General features: G+C 32.6%; 2 protein-coding genes across 2 annotated transcripts in view; one reads left to right on the top strand and one right to left on the bottom strand.

Moving 5' to 3' along the window:
• LOC145321764 (rhodopsin-like) overlaps positions 1–2,582 on the top strand; it is a 17,897-nt gene extending 15,315 nt beyond the window's left edge. The window contains exons 13-15 of the mRNA XM_080163348.1: positions 565–652; positions 1,514–1,556; positions 2,395–2,582. Coding sequence (XP_080019474.1) covers positions 565–652; positions 1,514–1,556; positions 2,395–2,428 — 165 coding nt within the window. The 3' untranslated portion in view covers positions 2,429–2,582. The remainder of the gene's footprint in view (positions 1–564; positions 653–1,513; positions 1,557–2,394) is intronic.
• Positions 2,445–21,104, bottom strand: LOC145321763 (uncharacterized). Its single transcript, XM_080163347.1, has 16 exons — positions 20,986–21,104; positions 20,489–20,555; positions 14,664–14,728; positions 13,747–13,803; positions 12,941–13,015; positions 12,260–12,329; positions 11,616–11,661; positions 11,180–11,247; positions 10,392–10,446; positions 9,465–9,547; positions 8,305–8,399; positions 7,942–8,062; positions 6,942–7,019; positions 6,000–6,082; positions 4,362–4,436; positions 2,445–2,704 (listed from the first exon to the last, which is right to left on the bottom strand). The coding sequence occupies exons 1-16, from the start codon at positions 20,990–20,992 to the stop codon at positions 2,601–2,603; spliced, it is 1,149 nt and encodes a 382-aa protein (XP_080019473.1). The 5' UTR covers positions 20,993–21,104; the 3' UTR covers positions 2,445–2,600.

Raw genomic sequence — 21,104 nt, 5'->3', positions numbered from 1 at the left:
TCAAAATTTTTTTCATTTACTAACTGCTTTGTCCCTGGCTTTTAGGAGTGGTAGGGTAGAAAACGGTCTAAAACCATTCTAAGATTCAATTATGAAAATAAGAGACCATAGAACCACACCAGGACCAATGTAAAGCTTCCTTTAAATGGAATACTCAATGTGTACCGTAGTTATCGAAATATTAAGCTCAAGACCCAAAACCTTCCTACTTAATATTCATGTTTTAACTATGGACAAAGCCCCTATTATCCTGTTGTGACGTCATAAATTTTAGGAAAGGGAAAGGAGAACCCCATTTCTCCCATCTCCTATGAAGAGATTTTCTTCCCCCCTTCCCTTCTCCTATCCCGAAATTTATGACGTCACAAAAGGACAATATTGGCTTTGTCAACTATGTAAATATGAAGACGCTGAAAGTCGCCCAATGGGACGTCATAAAAATAAGGGATTATGCATCTTTATTTTAGGGGATTTCTTTCCCACATCCGCATCCCTCATTTTAGATTTTTTTTGATTGACTTTCTTCGTCTTCTGTAAATATATGTATGTTTTTGCTTTATTTAGTTCCAAATAGAAATCATCCGCTTTTTTGGATACGATAGAACCCAAGAGTCTACCCAAATCACACAGAACACCACACTATCAAGCAAAGGAATAATGCTTAATTAGAATAAAGAAAATCTAAATAATGTGATAGATGTTTTATACTTAAATGTGCTCTATAATGATGGAAATTTTTACAAAAAATGAGGTCTTGATTTATTAGGTATTAAGTAAGTCCCATTTTCCCATACAGTTTCTATTACAAAAAGGTATTTGGGATCTGGTTTCTTTTTTAATTGTTTAAAGTGTTAACAAAAGCGTTTTATCTAAATATAATTTGCCTAATACAGTTGTATTAAATATCCATTATGCTAAATTAATTGAATGTAAGTAAACCAAGTTTTTTAGTTTTTTAAAAAGATTCTAAGAGTTTTCTTAGCCTTATTTATCTATAATACAAAGTAGAACGATGTCTGTCTGTCCGTCTGTCCGTCTGACCGTCTGTCCGTCTGTCTGTCTGTCCCTTAAGATCTCGGTAACCACTGAACCGATCGGATTCTACTCTTCATTGTATCTACCTATTGGTCCTGTGGTGGTTTTAAGCTATTTTCTCGGGGGGTGGGACACCCCCAACCCCCCCAAAAACCAAAAAATCCCCCCCCATTTTTTTTTTTTTTTTTTTTTGTAAGGAGATTTCCATGGTCCTTTACGATTAACGCAATAATTTTTTTTTATCACCTCTTGGGGCAAAGCCCCTAGAGGCTAGGGGCGAAGCCGCTAGTTTATATATATGACAGGCTAAGGATCCATAACTTCTAGGCTAGACAAGGGACTTATGTATGATTTGGCTCATTGGCCAGAGTTTTGACGTGATATAATGTGACTCTCTATGGAATTTTTTACTTATACTTTTCATGATTGAGAGTAGTCTTAATTATTCTTTAAAATCTAAATAAGCGAGTTAATTTAGCTGACAGCCAACGGAACCTTGTCAGGGCAACGGCAAGCAACAGGTAAAAATATCAATTAGATTCCCGTAGTTATATCTATCTATTGTATAGGTATACTGTTATGTAAATAGGATAGACGTTCAAGCTTTTTATTAAAGAAGAAGAAAGTCCCTCAACGAGGTCATAAAAATGAGTAATGAGGAGAGGAGGAGTGGGAAAGAAAACCCCTAAAAAAGAGATGGATAATCCCTCGTTTTTATGACGTAACATGCTGATTTTTTGAGGGACTTTTTTGGTCTTCTTTTTATTTTGAGGGAGTTAAAATGTTGGGTTTCAAAGGTTTAATGAAGTTTTTAATATTATGAAGGGGTAAAAGTTTGAGGGGGATAAACACCCCTTCACCCCACCCAAATCCTTAAATGAAACTGTTTTAAAATGATTTCATATTTTTTTTAAAGCGAAGCTTTTCTACAATTAGGATAGGTCTGTCCGTCCGTGCGTAATTGATATATCTTAACATAAATCTAGGCGTTTTAGAATTGCCATATAGTTTTAAAACTTTGAATAATGATTCCTTTAATGATTTAGAAAGCGTACCAACTCTCTAATCGTTTTTGACGACAATTTTTGAATGATTTAATTATCCTATTAATTTTTCTTGAATAATTGTCCCAAGGACCACAAAATTAAGTATCAAAAGCGAAGCATTCTATTTTCAAGCCATAGGAATGTAAGTATGTCCTTAAGCAATAATTAACTTCACAACAATTTTGTTGAGACTTATAAATCAATATTCTGCTTATTAAGCTCTGACACTCTACAAGTGATAATGTTCGTTTTGATTCTAGAACTTCGTTTTTGTGGATATTGTCATCCTTGTTTTTATACTTTTAACATTTAGGTCAACCATGATTGAGACTACAGAACATTTATAAACAAACAATGAAAGCATTTATTCCGTTTTCTGGAAGTTTTTTATTATTAGTATCAAATTTAATCATATAAAATTAATTAAATGTGTCTTAATATGTACATATCAAATATAAAAAATCATATATTTGGTGTTTTTTTTCTAATAAATACGAGTAAAAAAATGATAATTTGTACTTAAATTTTATTTGTATTTGTACTGTTTGTTGAAGATTCTTCGTTTGAATTGTTTTTGTGTTGAGCAAATTTGTGACTCAGATAGTAAAATGGAACACTAACTCCTAAAAAGAAAACTATAATTAAAAACTTGAACACTAACTACTAGACAGGAAATAGATATTACGAAAAATTTATTTTGAAATTAAATTTAGCAAGACATCTGTTGGGAATTGACTATCAAATTTGAAGTTCATTTGTAACTTGTAGAAAAGCTTTGATTTTCAAATAGCATTGCAATTCTCATAATAAAGTAAAAGGAGGTCTGTGTATCTGTCTGTACTGAAGTATCTCCAGGGAGTAAGGGAGGGGACAATGGATCGAATATTCAATTTTTAGGAGTCTCAGACTTTGGGTACTGGCTTAAAGGGAATGTGCAAGAATTTGAACACAGTAATAGTGTCTGGCTGATTATGACGTAACAAAAAAAAATTAGCCAATGAGAGGCCACTATTAATTTTACCATTGGTCAATAACGGCCTCTCATTGGCTAATTTTTTTTGTTACGTCATAATTAGTCAGACACTATTACTGTGTTCTAAGAATTTAGCAGTTTCTGACTGAGTTTGGGTACTTGCGCATGAAATACCGCTACTCGTTATGTATGTTTTGAATATTGCAGACGGGGAGAAGGGATAAGGGAAGTGGGGGCAAGGGAATTAAACACTTGTTGTGTTAGTTTGGAATGTAGCAGACGGGGAGAAGGGAGGCGGGGGCAAGGGAAATAGACAGAATAAAAAGCCGGATCTAATAATCTTGTAATATAAAAATCACACCAAAAAACCTCAATATATTTCATCAAAAACAAGTTGTGATTTCACTTTACATGACGCTATGGAAATCTATTATTTAATTAACAATCCCTTTATAATTTCCTACTAATTTATTGGATTAAACTGGATTTCATGCCCTTTCTTTGATAACTCTTATATTGAATTAATTGCCCATTGTCCCCTCCCTTACTCCCTGAGTATCTCGCTAAGCGCTGAACCGATATGGTTCTCCTTTACAGGGTAGCTAGCTTCTCATAGGTCCTGGGAATTTTTATGACTATTTTGGTGGAGGGAGAAATCTCCCCTATAAAAAATACAGCTCATAAAAAACTATTTTTTAAGCTAAATTTAAAAATGGGTTATTGAATCCCCCCTTATGTGCCTCTAGAGGCCTCTAGGGGCGTATCCGCTGGTATCAATTAAAAGGAAAAATTAATGATTATTTACATTAAACTCTTACTCTTACTTGTACCTATTTTTACCTACTTGTCAAGAACTGAAAAGTTTCTGCGCTTCAAAGTGGCGGATTAGAAAAGTTTCAAGATATATTTGCCCTAATATACATTTTTAGTAGCTAATCTACTCTATTTATTCCCCTGTATCGGTCTGTCGATAGTACATTCTTTTTTATATACTGTGTGTCTGCCCTTTTCAAAGTCGTCTTTCCGTCTCTATTAACACAAAACCATGGACTTCTAGGAGGAGGGGATAATGGAGGTAAACATTAACAGATGGGCAAAGCCGAACAATTCGGGGTAGATAATACCCCACTTTCCTCCAAAAAAAAATAAAACCTCTGAAAATAAGAAAAAAAAGTTAGGCGCTTTGCACAATGATCCAACGCCCCTAGTTTTTGCAAATCATCCTTGGTGGTTATTTTCCAGATTCATTCATTTTATAATAGCAAAGCTACTCGTCAAGTCCACTGTGCCAGTCTGTTGTTGTTTACCTTGGTTAACATTGTCCATAAAGATTCCAGCGTGTAGACAGGACAAACATCCAAGACTTCCCAAGCTCAGAAAACCTGAAAAAAAAATTATTTTATGTTTTGATTTTTAATTTAATATAAAAGTAATAGAATGTATGTTACTGTACCGAAGAAAAGTCCTAACCGCTGGGCCGATTTGGTTCTCCTCTCCAAATTTTTCATTCTTTTTAGAAATTAAATAGAAAAGGGGAATGGTCGACTACCTCCCTCCACCCCACATCAAGTGCCTCTTTAAGCATCTTGTGGATATTGTAGGCTGTATACACTCGTGGGCTATATAAGTTGCACTCTTTAATCTCATTTTAAATGCCTGTGCATCATTGTATTTAGCTGGGGAGAGAATTTGTATTTAAAAAATGTGAATCATTTACCAAAAACAAGGATAATCAGAGCAAAAATTATTTTGTCTCAATTTTTTTTTGTAAATATCCCATTCTTTAAAAGAAACTGAAGCAATTTGCATATATTTATAAGAACAGTCAACTACTCAAGCTAATTATTTATACTAGAATTTGAATTAAAAAAATATTTGTTGATAAAGTGAAGGCAACAAAAATGAAAAAAATATTGCGCAGCTTCTCTTTAAATATAGACTTTGCACAAAACACCCACGCCCTTACTTTGAAATAAATGAAAAAATGGGTTGAAAAAATAGTTTATGTTTTATTACTTTAGTTCAGATTAGGTTAGGTGTTATTGGCTACTGGGAAGTCCCACAGGGTAAGGGCACCGGAGGTCATCTTAATTGAAAAAATCTACTTCCCCTCACTTTTCCTAATATGTTCTTTGCCTTTAAATCTATTTTATATTTCTTTATATTAAACATGCGGCTACGCCCATAGACGCCTCTATGGGCTCTTGAGGGGGGGGGGGAGGGTAGCTGTTAATTGTAGTACAAAGAAAAATGATTTTTTTATTTTGAGGGGGGGGGGGGGTAGTTAATTTTTTCCTATGGGCGATTTATTATGAGAAGCTGGTGGTACCCTCCCCCCCAATTAGTCAAAAATCTTCTCCGGACCAATGAGAAGCTATCCTGTAAAGGAGAACTACATTAGTTCAGCGGCGGTTAGAGAGATCCTAACAGGTACAGACAAACATACTGTTACTTTATTATAAGGATTTGATTAAATTACAATTTAGCTACCCATGGGCATTATCTTTCTTTTAGTGCATGAGATTGCAATCTATCAATCATCTGCCTGCCTCATTATTCAAAGTTTTTTTTGTGAAATTTGTTTGTATATTTATATAAAAATGCATAAAAAATTATATTCAAAAAAAATAAAAGGTGATAAAGTAAATATACATATATATTCAAATAAATTTTTAATTAATTAATCATTTACATAAATGATCTTTTTCTTTAGATTATTCTATTTTGATTAAAAATCAATGATTTTTTAATGTTTTCTTAGCAATTTTTAAAAAGGGTTTTAAAGGTACCATGTTATTTTAAAAAATTCCTTAAGCCCTTTACAACCTAACCCTTATATTACGCATATAAAAACGCATATTACAGGAAGGAAGGGGACATTGGCCTATGGATGTACATCAATATATCAGTCATTGTCTTATCCCTTTAATCCCTGCAAAAATTACCTAGTAGTCCAGAAATGAGATAAGTGAGATTTTTATGTGAGGGCAAGAACCATATGTCCAGGCAGTACCAAAATCCACGGAAACTAAAATATAAAAACAAAATAAAAGTAATGTATTTTTTAACAGAATAAATGAATGAAACTCAATAAGCTTTTTTAAAAGTTTAAATTTTAATGCATTGCTTATAAGCTTTAAAGTTGTTTTAAGGGAATAGATTAAGGAAACTGTTCATTGAGGAATTTTATTATGTTGTAATAATTTTTGTTTATTTTATTCTCATTTTTAATTACGCGTTTAAAACAATAAATAAACTGTTTTTGTAAATAAATGAAAAAATTTTTTTTTCTTAAACTATTATAAAACTTTGCTGCAGTAGAAATGGACACAATTTCTCAGGGAGAGAGGGGGAAAAATATTACACCAGTCCCCAAAGTTTTACAAAAACGTTTTCTTATTCATTGGCTTAACAACTTTGTGGAAATTGAGTGTTCACAACATTTCAACCACTAATTTTAATAAACAGAATTTGTGTATAATTTTGTGTATCACCACTAGGGATTTATATAAATTTATCGGACATTGTCTTATCCTTTTAGATAATTGACACACTCCCCTTTTATGTCCCAAATCATCAATAAATCCTGCAGTATGATACCTGTCAAAGCTTGTTAATGCAGCGCTACTTATGATTATAATTGTACTTGTTCACTGGTCGCCTGAGGGGTACAGCAGTTTTTTTAAAGGAGCTATCTGATATTATTACAGATTATGATAAATACATATATAGCCTAATAAAAAATGCATTTCTCCCAAGAAGGATTTCTTTTTTTGCATTTTTCATTAGGCTACATATATATCTATCAAAAACTGTAATTATAATCTCAGATAGCCCCTTTCAAAAGACCATTGTACCCCTCCGGGGACCAGTGTTGCATTATTTACCTTTGAACTGTGATGAGAATGCAGAAAAAAATAAAAACACGATTCATGAAACGTAAGCACAACGACGCATTCGTCTTGCTGAAATAAAAATAAAAACAATCAAATAGTTTGTTAACAGCAAAGCTTTAATACAATTAGTTTTTAACGTAAAAAAGTTATAAAGTATAATTAAAACATGTGTTTTTCAAATCAAATTCTGGATTTTTAATAGATCATAGTTCTCATTATTGCCCTAATCATTCTTCATTTTTCTAAAATATCTAAACAGCTTATTAATATCTTATTCTATTTTTGTATGAGCTTTGCTTTGAAATAATGTTTACTTGTTAATTAAAACTGAAACATAATTAGTTTAAAAATCATAAATTGTTTTATTACAAAATTTGAAATATAAAGGAATAAGGTTATTGTTTTAATAAATGTAAAAGAAAACCAGAAAAAAAGCATTAAACCTACGGTTAGAAAAGGTTATGTTGGGTTTTTAATCCTTAAATAATTTAGAAGCTAAGCATTTGCTAATATTTCCTTGCTTGTGCAGCTGTAACAAGACAGAGTTGCCAAATATTACCTTGCTTGTGCAGCTGTAACAAGGCAGAGTTGCCAAATATTACCTTACTTGTGCAGCTGTAACAAGACAGAGTTGTCAAATATTACCTTACTTGTGCAGCTGTAACTAGACAGAGTTGCCAAATATTACCTTGCTTGTGCATCTGTAACAAGATAGAGTTGCTAAAATATCACCTTGCTTGTGCAGCTGTAACATGACAAGGTTGCCAAATAATACCTTGCTCGTGCAGCTGTAACAAGACAGAGTTGTCAAATATAACCTTGCTTGTGCATCTGTAACAAGACAGAGTTGCTAAAATATTACCTTGCTTGTGCAGCTGTAACAAGGCAGAGTTGCCAAATATTACCTTGCTTGTTCAGCTGTAACAAGGCAGAGTTGTCAAATATTACCTTGCTCGTGCAGCTGTAACAAGGCCGAGTTGTCAAATATCACCTTGCTTGTGCAGCTGTAACAAGACAGAGTTGCCAAATGAACAAGATGACCATTCCAGCGGCGCCGACAACTACGGAGACAATGGCTGACTCACTTTTGTCCATATCCATATACTGTGGGTCTAAGGTTAAAAATATAATTTTTTCTTGGTATTAAAGGGATCAGACTTGGCCAAACCACAACAAATTTCTTTTATTGTTGCTGTGTCAGACACAATAGTTCAAATATAAAGAAAAATATATTGCCCTATAAACAGTGAAGAATTATTATAAATTTGAAACTTCTAGATAAAGGTCATGCAATTAAAAAAGTTTGGTTGACTGTTAAGTGTTAGTAGAATAAAATATTAGTTGAAATAGTCACCTTCAAGAAAGACATCGGTAATAGTCCAAATTCCATGCCAGCAAATAATAACGTTGGCCTCCAGAAGTCTGCTTATAAATGCATCCTTCATTTTCCTAATAAATACAAAAATGGTATGAAAATTATTAGTAGAGCAGCTACTCTATAGTTTGGCATGTCTGTGCAGTACATCTAACATACTAACCGTCTGTGGAGAAAAAAAAGTTAATCTATACTAGCTTCTAGGGGCTTTGCTCCAAGAGGTTTGATCACACTAATTTTTCGTGTTTTAGATTTTAAAGAAAATTTTTAAAAAATTGGGGGGGGGATTTTTTTTTTGGGGGGGAGGGTAGTCGACCCCACTATTTTAATTTTAGTTTTAAAAAGAAAGAAAAAAAAATGGGGGGATTTTTCATTTTTTTTTGAGGGGGGTTAGGGGTGTCCCACCTCCCAAGAAAATAGTTATAAACCTTCCCGGGACCTATGAGAAGCTACTCTGAAAAGGAGAACCCGATCGGTTCAGCGGTTAGCGAGATCCTTCGCTACAAACAAACAGACAAACAAACAAATATCGTTCTACTTTGTATTATAGACTAGCGGCTACGCCCCTAGAGGCCTCTAGTGGCACTTTATATGTTTGGTGTTTAAAAATAATTCGATACCTTGCAATGTTACGAAGGAGTCTCTATCAAATTGCTACGATACTTTGCAATGTTACGTAGCAGTCTCTATTCAAGGGGAAAAAAATTCGATTTATTGTGATTTCTCTTGGGAAGGTGGTGGTACCCTTCCCCAAAATAGTTATAAACCTTCCCGGGACCTATGAGAAACTACCATGTTAAGGAGAACCCGATCAGTTCAGCGGTTAGCGAGATCCTTCGGTACAAACAAACAAATAGACAGACATCCTGTTACTTTAGCATAAGGATATCATGAGATAGATATATGGAAAACAACATTTTTAAAATGCATATATGATTGTTCTATCAAGAGAGAGGGAAATTTTTCATTAAAAGTATTTTTTTATCTTTCTTTTTAACTTCTCCCTAGTACACAGGAATTCTGGTAGCTCAAAATAAAGATAATTATAATTCGACAAAGACTACATTATTTTATGAATCATGTAGAGTAGAAGTCAGGTAGGTAGAACTAGAAATAATTATAGTTCTTGTATGACTTACTTATTAAATGAATCATGTAGAGTTGAAGCCAGGTAGGTTGAACTGTAAATGTGTGAATGTGGCTCATCAATGTTCAGACCAACCTTTAAAAGAAATTGATTGATTATTGAAATTGACAATAGGAAAAATCCTAAATAACTACCAAGGATAGTCTAAGATAGTCCTAGCATAGACGTCCAAGGGGGGGGGGGGGTAAAGGGGTGATTACCCCCCCCCCCTAAATAAAAAAAATAATAAATAATAAAAATTTCCGCTAGATTAGAACCGGTTCTCAGCCATACTGAAAAATTATGTATAGCATCGAATTACAGGCATTTTATTAAAATAATATCATCACTGGTTTTAATCTTTAAGTTTTTAATTTTAATTTCAGAAGAAAATTGTCTAAAATAGTATAAATAACTATTATAGATTTTGCGCATTGTCTGCACATGGTATTATAGTAAGTTATATGTTCACTCCATATGAAGGGACAAGACCAAGTTATATAGTAGCCACACTATATACCCGCGACTGTGGCTTAACACGTAGCGCATCCGCTCGTCGTGGGGATGATGATAGGGTCGACATCGTGTCATAACTAAAGACGTTAAAAATGGTTCCCACTGCTACTATGTCAGATGCGCGACGTAAATAGTTAGAGTGGGGGGGAATGCCTTGGCCCAAAACAGGCGCAACTAGTTACCATGCAGAGTTAAGACTTCTCAGCCAAAGTCGTGCATCACAGAGAGTTGGTTGTCTGATGGATGTTACTTCACCGAATATCCTTGGGTGTTTGGACATAGAAGGGTGCGTATCAATCTCCCTTAGTCTTCCTGGATTGCTGGACCAGGACCTGGACGGTACATTAAGTCGATAAGTCCTGGACTGCAATCCCACCCGTACGAGGTAAAAGCCACACAATAAACAAATATTATTCTAACTTACTGGCATGGACATAGCTGACTTGTAAACTCCAGAGATCAATAACACGAGGCTACCTTTTTTTCAATGATATACATATAGCTCACATTTTAAGTAATAATTTGTTTGTTTGTTCAATTTATCCAGTATGCTTTGTTTTGGATTTGTGCTGGTTTTCAGCTATTATTAACAAAGGCTTAGGTCAATCATGTAAGAAAAATAATACCCTTCACCTCCCAAAAAATTATTTCTAACCCTAACAGATAGAAAGTGCCTCACTTAACCTAACCTAACATAAGAATCCGCCCGTTCAATATCTTTAATGTCGACTATGTAGTAAATAAATATAACTACATAGTTATATTTATTAAATATAGTAAATAAATATAAATGTGATCATAACGTACATATAAAAATATTCTAATAACATTGGACCAAAACCTAAATAGATATCTTAGACTAGCTAAGGAATTCGAGTTTCCTAAGCCTTACAAATACATTTATAAATCTTTATAAATATTTAATGCTAAGGATACCCTAACTCTTATGCTACCCTAGAGAATTTCATAAGATTTTCCCAGGGACAGCGGAAAGTCTCATGTGTAACGTCATAAAAAAACGTCTAAAAGTGTAGGATGAGATGAGAAGTGGGAAAGGAAATCCCTAAAAAAGAGATGGATTATAGACGTATTTTCATGACGTCACTCATGACACTTTTCGCTGTAACACTTTCCCATTATGACTTCAATCTTATGTTGATATAATGACATCAAAAAGTTTGACAAATTAGTTTGCTATATCTTTATTTTCCTAGGATAAATGTGACGGTGCTTTGTCTGGCCCCATGTCCAAAACAGTAATCATATCCGTCCCAAATTCCCTGAAAAATAGAAAAAAAGTTTAACAAAAATTATAAGTTTAATTGAACGGTAATCCTATTATAAAAATAGAAAGGTTTTTTTGTCTGAAGCTTATAATTTCAATAGCTACTAAACTGATTGAGGAAAACTTCACATAAATCTTGGGATGGTTTTAGGCTGTTTTTGTTTCTTACTTTTTCTTACTAGAGTCCCTTACAACTATCATTATAAATCAAAGGAATCAAATGCTATGTTAAAGTCAAATTGTCATATTTTTAAAATCTGTTCTTTTCAGATGTAAAGTAATATACTTTATAAAACATACTTTACATAAATGATGCATCTACTCTTAAGCTATGTTATGAATAATGCAAACAATACATTTTACCTTCCAGTAGTGAATATCACCTATACCCCAAATCAAGCTAAACACGCTGAAAATAAAATAAAATTTTAACTATTGCAACGCACTAGCCACCAAGATGGGATATTTTATCTGATGATAAACATTTTTGCCTCAAAATTTTCTGTCAGTCAAAGATTGTTAAGTCTAAATATATTGTTTGCTGTCTAAATTATTATGCTTTAATTGTTTGTGGCAAAACAGTTTACTTTAGAAGAAATATCCCTTTTTAAAAGGTGAACAATTAAAACTATTATTTAATTTGATTGGAGTAAAACACTAGAGGGGGAAGGGGAAGGGGTTAAATAACTGTATGTCCCATCCCAAGGACCTTGTGCCTTGTGAAGATCAACCAATTGTGTCTGAAATATTAACACAGCCGGCTAAGTCGCTATAACAGAGCGGAAATCAATTTGCTAGCAGACAAAAAAGGTTCTTAACAGGGGGATCCAGGTAGTTATACATATTAATTAATTCACAAAACAACAACCAACAAAACTACATTTCAATATTTTAATTTGTACCTCAGTTTACAAAATCCTTTTTGGGTTGGGCAGGTGACTGCTTCATGTTTATATTAAACTTGGTTGGGCAGGCGAGAGAGTGGTTGTGCGTTATATTTTACTAACCATGCTGCAATTTTATGTGAGACAGACCCAATCTCTCCAACATTCTCTCTTATTTGGCTATGAAATCCATCTTAAATAAAACATAAAAATCCATCAGATTTGAAAATTATATAAACCTTGAAAAGCTTTTTATAGTGCCTTTAAAAAATGACGTCATACTGGCCTACCATTGGTCAATTAAAATTTCTACTGGTAATTTAGTCTGTGTGTTGAACTATCACTGGTCATTTGTATTATATGACGTCATACTTTTATAGCACTATAAACTTTTAAAGAGCTTCAAAACTTGATTCTAACTTCTAATATCTAAGGCCTAGTTTTTGTGCCTTTATATCTAGGCCTTTTAAAACTTTTTGCGCCTTCAAATAATTTTTTAAGATGTAAACAAATTTACTGTACATAGGAAAATTAATATGGAAAAATGATTATCTAATAAAATTCCAAAATTGTTAGTTTTTTTTGTGCTGATAAAACATTTTATTTGTACTATGATTTTTTTTGTGGAATAATATATGATTTCAGTTTTCCATATTTGAATATTTTTACAGAAAGTAAAAGTTTCCACTGTTAAATCTTACTATGGACTATTAAGCTGGCAAGCTATATTTTAAATCGGTCGTTCGGATTCTCTAAGTTAACCGCATTTTTCTTTTAAAACAGTTAAGAAAACTATATTATTACCTATGAAAAATGTGACGAGAAATCCAAACAAAAGACAGGAGCAGTGATAAATGCTCATATCATCCATACTCTCACCTATGTAAAGACTAGATCGACCTAAGATACTGAAAGAGTTTCTTTCCAAGCCCAAGTAATCAGTTTTTAAATATCTTTCTATTTCATGACTTGTAAAGAAACTGTTTCAGTATCTTAGATCGATAAATATATGCTTTTAAAGCATTTTTGATAGAGTTATGTCCAAATACATGATCAAACATATAAAAAAAAATAACGAAAAATACTCCAAAAAGTGCTTTCAATCCTTAATGTTTAGGTGAAGCCTAATTGTAGAATGAATACCGATAGGAATCTTTGAATGAAAAGTCAATTTTCACAGCAAAGAAAACAACAAATTTTCTTATACATAGACAAACAGACAAAGCAAGTTATAAAGGGGGAGGTAGGTTGTGCTCAAATTCCGTAAAAGTGTGAGTTTTAAGGCTTAAAAACAGAAGTAGAACAATAATATTTTCTAAATATGTATATTCCATATTGAAAAGAACTATAGACAAAAAGAATTTTCTTAAAATTAACATAAATTTCATCGTTCTACTACTGTTTTTAAGCCTTAAAACCCACACCTCTACGAAATTTTAGCACAACCTACCTCCCCCTTAGCTAATTGGAATTTATAATCTTTACCAGAAAAATAATCAATTAAAAAAAAAGAATGAATTAAAAAAAAATATTGATCAATAAAAAAAAACGTGAAATAACTTAGTATGTTTGTTATAGTAAGTAGCGCAGATACTTTACAACTAGTTTACCTGCAAGCAAGCTAGACCAATCCCAAACACAACGCCAGAAAGCGACCACTGAAGGTCCTAGGTATCAAAGAAATATTGAAAAATGTCTTTGTGTTATGATGAAATTTAACATTAATTTTTTTATAATAATGGATTTATAATTACTTGGATCTTTCACCAGATTTTTTATGTTCTCTAATAAAGCGGACTAAAACAATGATCTCCCTCCTTCATACCATTACTTCCCCTCCTAATTAATTAACGGCCCGACCAATAAATGACAGGGGAAACAGCAAGCCAAATTGATTACAATTGTTCTCAGGGGCGTCCAAGCTTTTTTATTTGGGGGGGGGGGGGTAATTTGTTTTTTGGGGGGTAAAATGGCACGCGATGCGCGCCGCAAATTTTTTTACCCTCCTCTTTTACCCCGGGGGTAAAATTTGCTTGGGGGGGGGGGATAATTACCCCCCTGAAATCTGTTGGCAGGGGTCAATTTTGTTTACCCCCTCCCCCCTCACCAATTTACCCCTGCTGTAAAATTTTTGGGGGGTAATCACCCCTTTACCCCCCCCCTTGGACGTCCTTGATTCTACATCCATTTCTGTAATTCTTGTGTTTTTTTGATGATGGGAGGGGGGTGGGGGGTGGATGATTTAGTTGTAAAAAAAATTGAGAAGGAATGAATAAGGGAAGGGTAATCTAAGATTTCGGAGCATTACAGACTGTCAGACAAGATTAACTTAGAAAATAGTTTTGGAAGCTTTTTATAGTGCCTATAAAAATGACGTCATACTGGCCTAACATTGGTCAATAAAAATGTACACTAGCCTGCTATTTGTAGTTTAGTCTGTGTATTGGACTATCATTGGTCATTTGTATTGCATGACGTCATTTTTTTTATAGTGACTATAAAGAGCTTCACTAAAAAATTGTATTACCTACAATCGTAAAACAAATAGGAACATCCAGAAGTAGGAGACAAAAGAAAGGTTTCCAACTAGGTCTAAAATAATAGGCGCTAATTAGGTACACCGACAAACCTCCTAATGCGACAAACGTCCTAAACCTCCTAATACGACAAACCTCCTAATGCGACAAACCTCATAATGCGACATCTCTTAAGTAAAACCTGCTAAAAAATTTTTCAAGTGTAGTCATATTTATTAAGTATGAGGTAAGGGTTAATTTTTTTTTTTACTGCAAGGTTGTTTCGGGTTCGAAACCATGCCCTTAGTTAGCCAACACAGACTTTGGACAAATTGTCGAACGAATTTTTAAATTTCACCCTTGTGGACAAAGTTATAAAATTCGGTTTTGAATTACGTCCCTGTGTGTTTTATCGCCATATTGGATTGGATTTTTACATTGTTTCACTGTTAGTACATATTTTTTGGAGGATTTAAAAATTTTTTTTGGAAGATATAAAAATTAAAACTACAGTTTTTCAGAGCTCGGCAGCCGCCACTCAACCACCTCAGGGGAAATTAATCTTCAACAATTTTAAAATAAGCTGGAAGTCTAAACCTTATATAGTATACTAGCGGCTAGTTATAAACCTTCCTTGGACCTATGATGAGCTACCCTGTAAAGGAGAATCATATCGATTCAGTGGTTAGCGGGATCCTTCGGTACAAACATACACACAAGACACAGACAAACAGAAAGCCAAACAGACATCCTGTTACTTTATTATGAGGATACCAAATATGACAATTTTTTTTTCGCTTTCAAAGAATCCAAACGGGTTTAAATATGAGACTTCGGTGCGGCTGCCGAGCCTTACAATTATCTGTGATCCTAATTACTATTGTATTTATTGTATGTATGTAAGTCAACTAAGATCTCGTAAACGGCTGGACTGATCATTACAAAATCTTAGGAATATTTTTATTTTTTCAGGGGAAGAATTTTAGCATTGGGCGAGGAGATGTGACAACGTTCTCCATTTTCCCCCCCAAAAATAGTTTTTCTTGGGTTAAACCCCTATAGGCTAGAGGCACAGCAACTGATTGATTTTATGGCGACTTTAGGATGTTGTAGGGTTATATAACATTTACAAAAATTAGAATGCCTTTAAAGTTAGAGGTGAAGCCGATAGTATAAATATAAAATTAGGAAGAATAAATGTGCTGTATGTCTGTCTATATTATGAGATTTATATTTTTCACCCCATGACTAATATATGTGTATATACATGAATATAAACTTAAATATGCATCATTAAAAAAACTCGTATTTTCTCGTTTAAATTAAGTAACAATGATTATCATATTCATAGTAGTGAAGTAATAACAATTTAGTAACTAAATTATTGATGTTTACTAGGATATATAAGTTGGAAGGAATTTTAATGTTAAAGGGAGATTTGAAATCTGCATCAAATTTTAAGGATTTTTTTTATAAAATTCGTTTTTTGTATAATTCTTTATCTAAAAGCGGAAATACAATTTAAGTTCATAAATTTTGACCAATAGGATAGGTGGATTGGAAACTACCTGCGCTCTAATTGGTTGAATGATGTGCGACACTTAGGCTTCTCCAATGAGAGCGCAGATGATTTTCAATCCACCGATCACAGATGTCAAAATTAATTAACTCAAATTGTATTACAGCTTTTAGATAGAGAATTATACAAAAAACGAATTTAATAAAAAATCCTTAAAATTTGATGCAGATTTCAAATCTCCCTCTAACATTAAAATTAAACATTTAAATATATCTTAATGTTTACTGTGCAATTGATTTTTTTAGTTGTATTTCAAAATTGTCAAAATTTGTCAATGGAAAGGAACCAATTTTCTTTTACGTTTTCGTCAGTAAAAGATAATCATTATTAAGACAAAATTAAATAAACGTTCGGTGCTTTTCCTCAAAAAGCATATCAAACACTAAACTCTACCCCCTATTTTGAACAAAATTACAAAATAGGGGAAGGGGGGGGGGTAGTTTTTTCATATGCCCAGCCTATTTTTAAATAAGGGGGGCTGGGTTTAGTGCTCGACAAGGGTAATTACCAAACAATCCTTCTTTATAGACGTAAGAAAAGATCATGATTACAGATAAGCAGCGTTACTAAAAAATATAGGGGAGATGTTAAATTATAGCTTGAAAGGTCACTTATATCGCCAGCACGTCACCCAATCACAACCACCCTTATTGCAATATAAAAATTTAGACCATACATTCTGGCATAACAATCTACTGAACCAATCGAAGATTCTAACAATATGCATCTTGAATACTTCATAATAAAAAACAATAAAGGTGAGATTTTCTCGGCTGCTATAAAATATAGGTACGTTAAATATACACTAGCGGATTCGCCCCTTAGCCTCTAGGGGCTTTTCCCCAAGAGGTTTTATCAAACTAATTTTTCGTGTTTTAGATTTTTTTTAAAATTAAAAAAAAAAAAATTGGGAGGGGGGGGGGTTAGGGGTGTCCCAAGAAAATAATTATAAACCTTCCCGGGACCTATGAAAAGCTACCCTGTAAAGGAGAACCCGATCGGTTCAGCGGTTAGCGAGATCCTTCGCTACAAACAAACAGACAGACAAACAAACATCGTTCTACTTTGTATTATAGATAAAATCTATTGTCCAAGCGTCTAATATATTACTTAAGCAGTCAGATAACTCTTGGACGGTTTTATATCCATTTTTTTATTTTCAATTAAGGAGGTGGGGGCAGGCAGTTGCAAATCATTGGAGTTAAAACAAATTTTTCCAAAAACATTGTATTGAAAGATGAGTTTTATTTGTTTAAATTATTTTCTATGTGTTGTTCGGTAGGGAAGATGGAAATTTTCCCTCCTGTTTAACTCAAGTGCTTCTATTATATCAATTAAACAAGGGCAATCAACATTATCAGAGTTGTGTCCTGACATATTGTCGACCAAAACTATAACTTTGTATGGCAACACAATTTAATGATGCTTAATAGAGACTCTTTTTAAATATTATTTACTAAGTATATTTGCGATAACTTTTATTTAATAGATTCTTCCAATTTTTAACATTTACAAAACAGCCTGCTTTATTGCTTCAAGATCCATGTCAGATCTATATAGGAAATAAATGTCTATCTATGAGCTCAAGTTTTCCAAGGAATAAATGTTTAAAACTCATAGTGCTCCAATAATCCATAATAAACTCCCATTGACCAGAACGATATGACCCATTATTTTACTGCTTGAAGAATAAATTCTTTTTTTTATTTCATGTTGCTATTTGAATTATATTGAAGTATTAAATTTATATTCATAAAACAGAAAATTCAAATTTATAATATAGTAAATAAAAGAAAACTTAGTTTATAAATAATTTGATACTAGCAATACGTGCATAATGTGGTCAGATATTGAACTAAAATTTAACAGTTAACAAAACATTTTAACCCTTTGAGGACGATAATTTTAAATAAAAAATATTAGGATCCTGAAATATTTTAAAGAAAGAGGAAATACTTTAATATTTTAAACAGGGATAGGACAATGGAAGAAAAAGATTAATATTCAATCTAGCTAATAGCGGACTAATTTTAGAACGCCACTTCTAGTATTCATATAATATCCATTAAAAATGTTTAAGCTTTTAGAAAAATTTCCATGCAGATTTATAAAAAAAAATATTGGACTAATCTAAGCTTTTTGGTTCTGTGGGACCTTTGTCCTGGGCCAACAAAACATAAATGGCACTTCTCTATTGGTGGATTTCCATTGTCTTATCCTTGGAGATCCCTCTTGATATTAGATTTTCTTTTTTAAGAGAAGAGACATACTCCCACCTCCCAACCTTTTTGTACTCTTCATTCAAATATATACTCAAGGATCTTAGGGAATAAGACAATAGACGATAAATTGATGTACAGAACATCCCAAATGATGATAAACAAAATTACTTCTTCTGTAAATATAAATTTAAAATATTGGACACTTCTATTTAGGAATCAACCAATTACTATCCATTAAGATTACCCAAACGCCAACGCCATAAGAAAATGTGAAAAGTATGGGTACCAGTGAAATTTAAAGTTCAACATCCCCTCCCTTTCTAAATTTACTTTAAACACCACCAGGGAGAAAAATGTTCGTCTGTAAGAAACCTGAAGGGGTAAACATGAATTTCTCGGATGCTATTCAATATAAGCAGCTGGAATATTTTGTGATAATTCCCTATACCAATGAGCATCGAGTACGTATAATTAGCTTGATCGGAAAAATAGAATAACTACTATATAACTCACTTTTTCCGTATCCATCCACAACTTTTGTGTGTTTCATTAATCATGGATGTTGATATCCTTGTTTATTAATAATAAACTAAAAACATTTTTAAATTTCTGTCACTTTTTTTTCTCCCTGGTAATTCTTATTGCATAGTAATTGCACACAGTGCCTTCGAAGGTGCTTTGACTTTTGTGTCAGAACCTAAATTGGGACATAGTGCATTTCATTGCCCTAGGTTAGGTAACTTCATTTCACTTTTAAATAAAATCTAAAATGCAGCGGTTTTTCAGAAAATTAGATTTAAAAATTTCAAGTTCAATTTCACCCACTAGGAGTTACCGCATAATCATAACAAGAAAAGCAAAGATTATTTATTTAAAATTTTGAACAACTTTGCCTTAATAAAGTCAGTCATATAACCTCTCTATATATGATTTATTTAAGGCTGAATTTCCGTGACCTTAGCAAAGCAATTGATAAAAATGGCCATTAATTAACTCACTTCTGGAGTGGTTTTATGAAGAACTTAATAAAAACAAAGTTGTTCAAAATTTTAAATAAATAATCTTCGCTTTTCTTGTCATGATTATGCGGTAACTCCTAGTGGGTGAAAATTGAACTTGAAATTTTCAAATTTAATTTTCTGAAAAACCGCTGCATTTTGGATTTTATTGAAAAGTGAAATGAAGTTACCTAACCTAGGGTAATGAAATGCACTATGTCCCAATTTAGGTTCTGACACAAAAGTCAAAGCACCTTTATTTGCACTGTGTGCAGTAAAAGAAACATTTTTATTAAAAATATAACTATAAATGTTGCTGACAAAAAGTTATTAATATTATAAGATATTCATATTAGTTGAAACAATCAAAATAAGAGAGAAGAACAAGACAAGTTTGAGAGTAGCTAAACTTTTAAAAACAAGGATGACAACATCAATAAAAGCGAAGCACTGAAACGGTAGGACAAACGGACATTAACACTTGTATAGTGTCAGAACTGAATAATCATAATATAAATGTGTAAGAGTCAAAGCAAAATTGTAAGTAAATTTGTTTAAAAAAATTGCTTGATTCAGAATAATGTTTATGGACATGCTTACATTTTTAGGACTTGATTATAGAGTTGCTTCGCTTATACATTGTTCTCCCAGGAATCAATATACCAAAAATCAGATCAATCGGATCACATAAAAATTTGTTGTTAAAAAGTGAAAAAATCAACATGTTTAAAATGGACGTACGGACATTCTTGTAATGATTATAGAGATGCTACGCTTTCTAAATCGTACCTAATTACTAAAGTAATCACCTTGCAAAATTTGAAATCGATAGGACAATTCTAACATGCCTAAATTAACGAATAAAGCTATCCATCTCAGACGTACGAACGGACGGACCGACCCTAATTATAGAAAAGCTTCGCTTTTAAAAAGTTACTAAAAGAATAAGATATTCATATTAGTTGAGGCAATCAAAATAGGAGAGAAGAACAAGCTAAGTTTGAGAGTAGCTAAACTTTTAAAACAAAAATTTTTACCTTCGTATTTCTTCATAGCTATTTGATGTTTGTAGTATGTAATCCTCTATAAGTGCCTCAATAACACCTTTTACAAAATGAAATTTAAATCACGGAATGAATTGAAAAGGGTAGCAAGTTTAACCTAACATAATTTGGTTAAAATATAATGGATTAAAAAAGTAGAAACAAAAAAGCACAATGAAAAAGGCTAATTTAACCCAATTCAATAAAAGATTCTAATTTTTATTTTGAGGTAGATAGTCTATATCCATTAAATTCACGCAAACAATTGCAGATTCAGATATAAAAAGGTGTGAGAAGAGGATATTTATAGAGATGCTTCGCAACTTTATAATACTTTTTAAAAAAATTGTCACATATGTTATATTTATTAATATTTTACATAAAACATTAAAATGTTTGTTTATCTCACTAAAATTTAAGCATAGTACATACTTCAATTAAATTTTAAATTGACAGAATTTTTATTTATATATATAAAATATTTGGAGAACCTTTCATATCGAACTGCAGAACTATTACTGTGAGAGCAATGTGAGGGCTCAGAACTCATCATTTTGATAAGTTAACATGACAAGTGGGTAACACAAGTAACTATTACAATATTTATTAA

Source organism: Acartia tonsa, chromosome 6, assembly GCF_053477335.1.
Source record: "Acartia tonsa isolate MP-2025a chromosome 6, ASM5347733v1, whole genome shotgun sequence".
In the NCBI taxonomy this organism is placed as follows: Eukaryota; Metazoa; Arthropoda; class Copepoda; order Calanoida; family Acartiidae; genus Acartia; species Acartia tonsa.
The sequence above is the reverse complement of the archived record's forward strand: the minus strand, read 5'-3'. Positions and strand labels throughout refer to the sequence as shown.

Excerpts from the sequence above, each read along its gene's own strand:
- LOC145321763 (XM_080163347.1), bottom strand. Across the intron at positions 14,729-20,488 it reads AGCTATGAAGAAATACGAAG|ACCTAGTTGGAAACCTTTCT; the intron begins GTAAAAATTTTT and ends CTATTATTTTAG. Across the intron at positions 11,248-11,615 it reads GTGATATTCACTACTGGAAG|GGAATTTGGGACGGATATGA; the intron begins GTAAAATGTATT and ends TCTATTTTTCAG.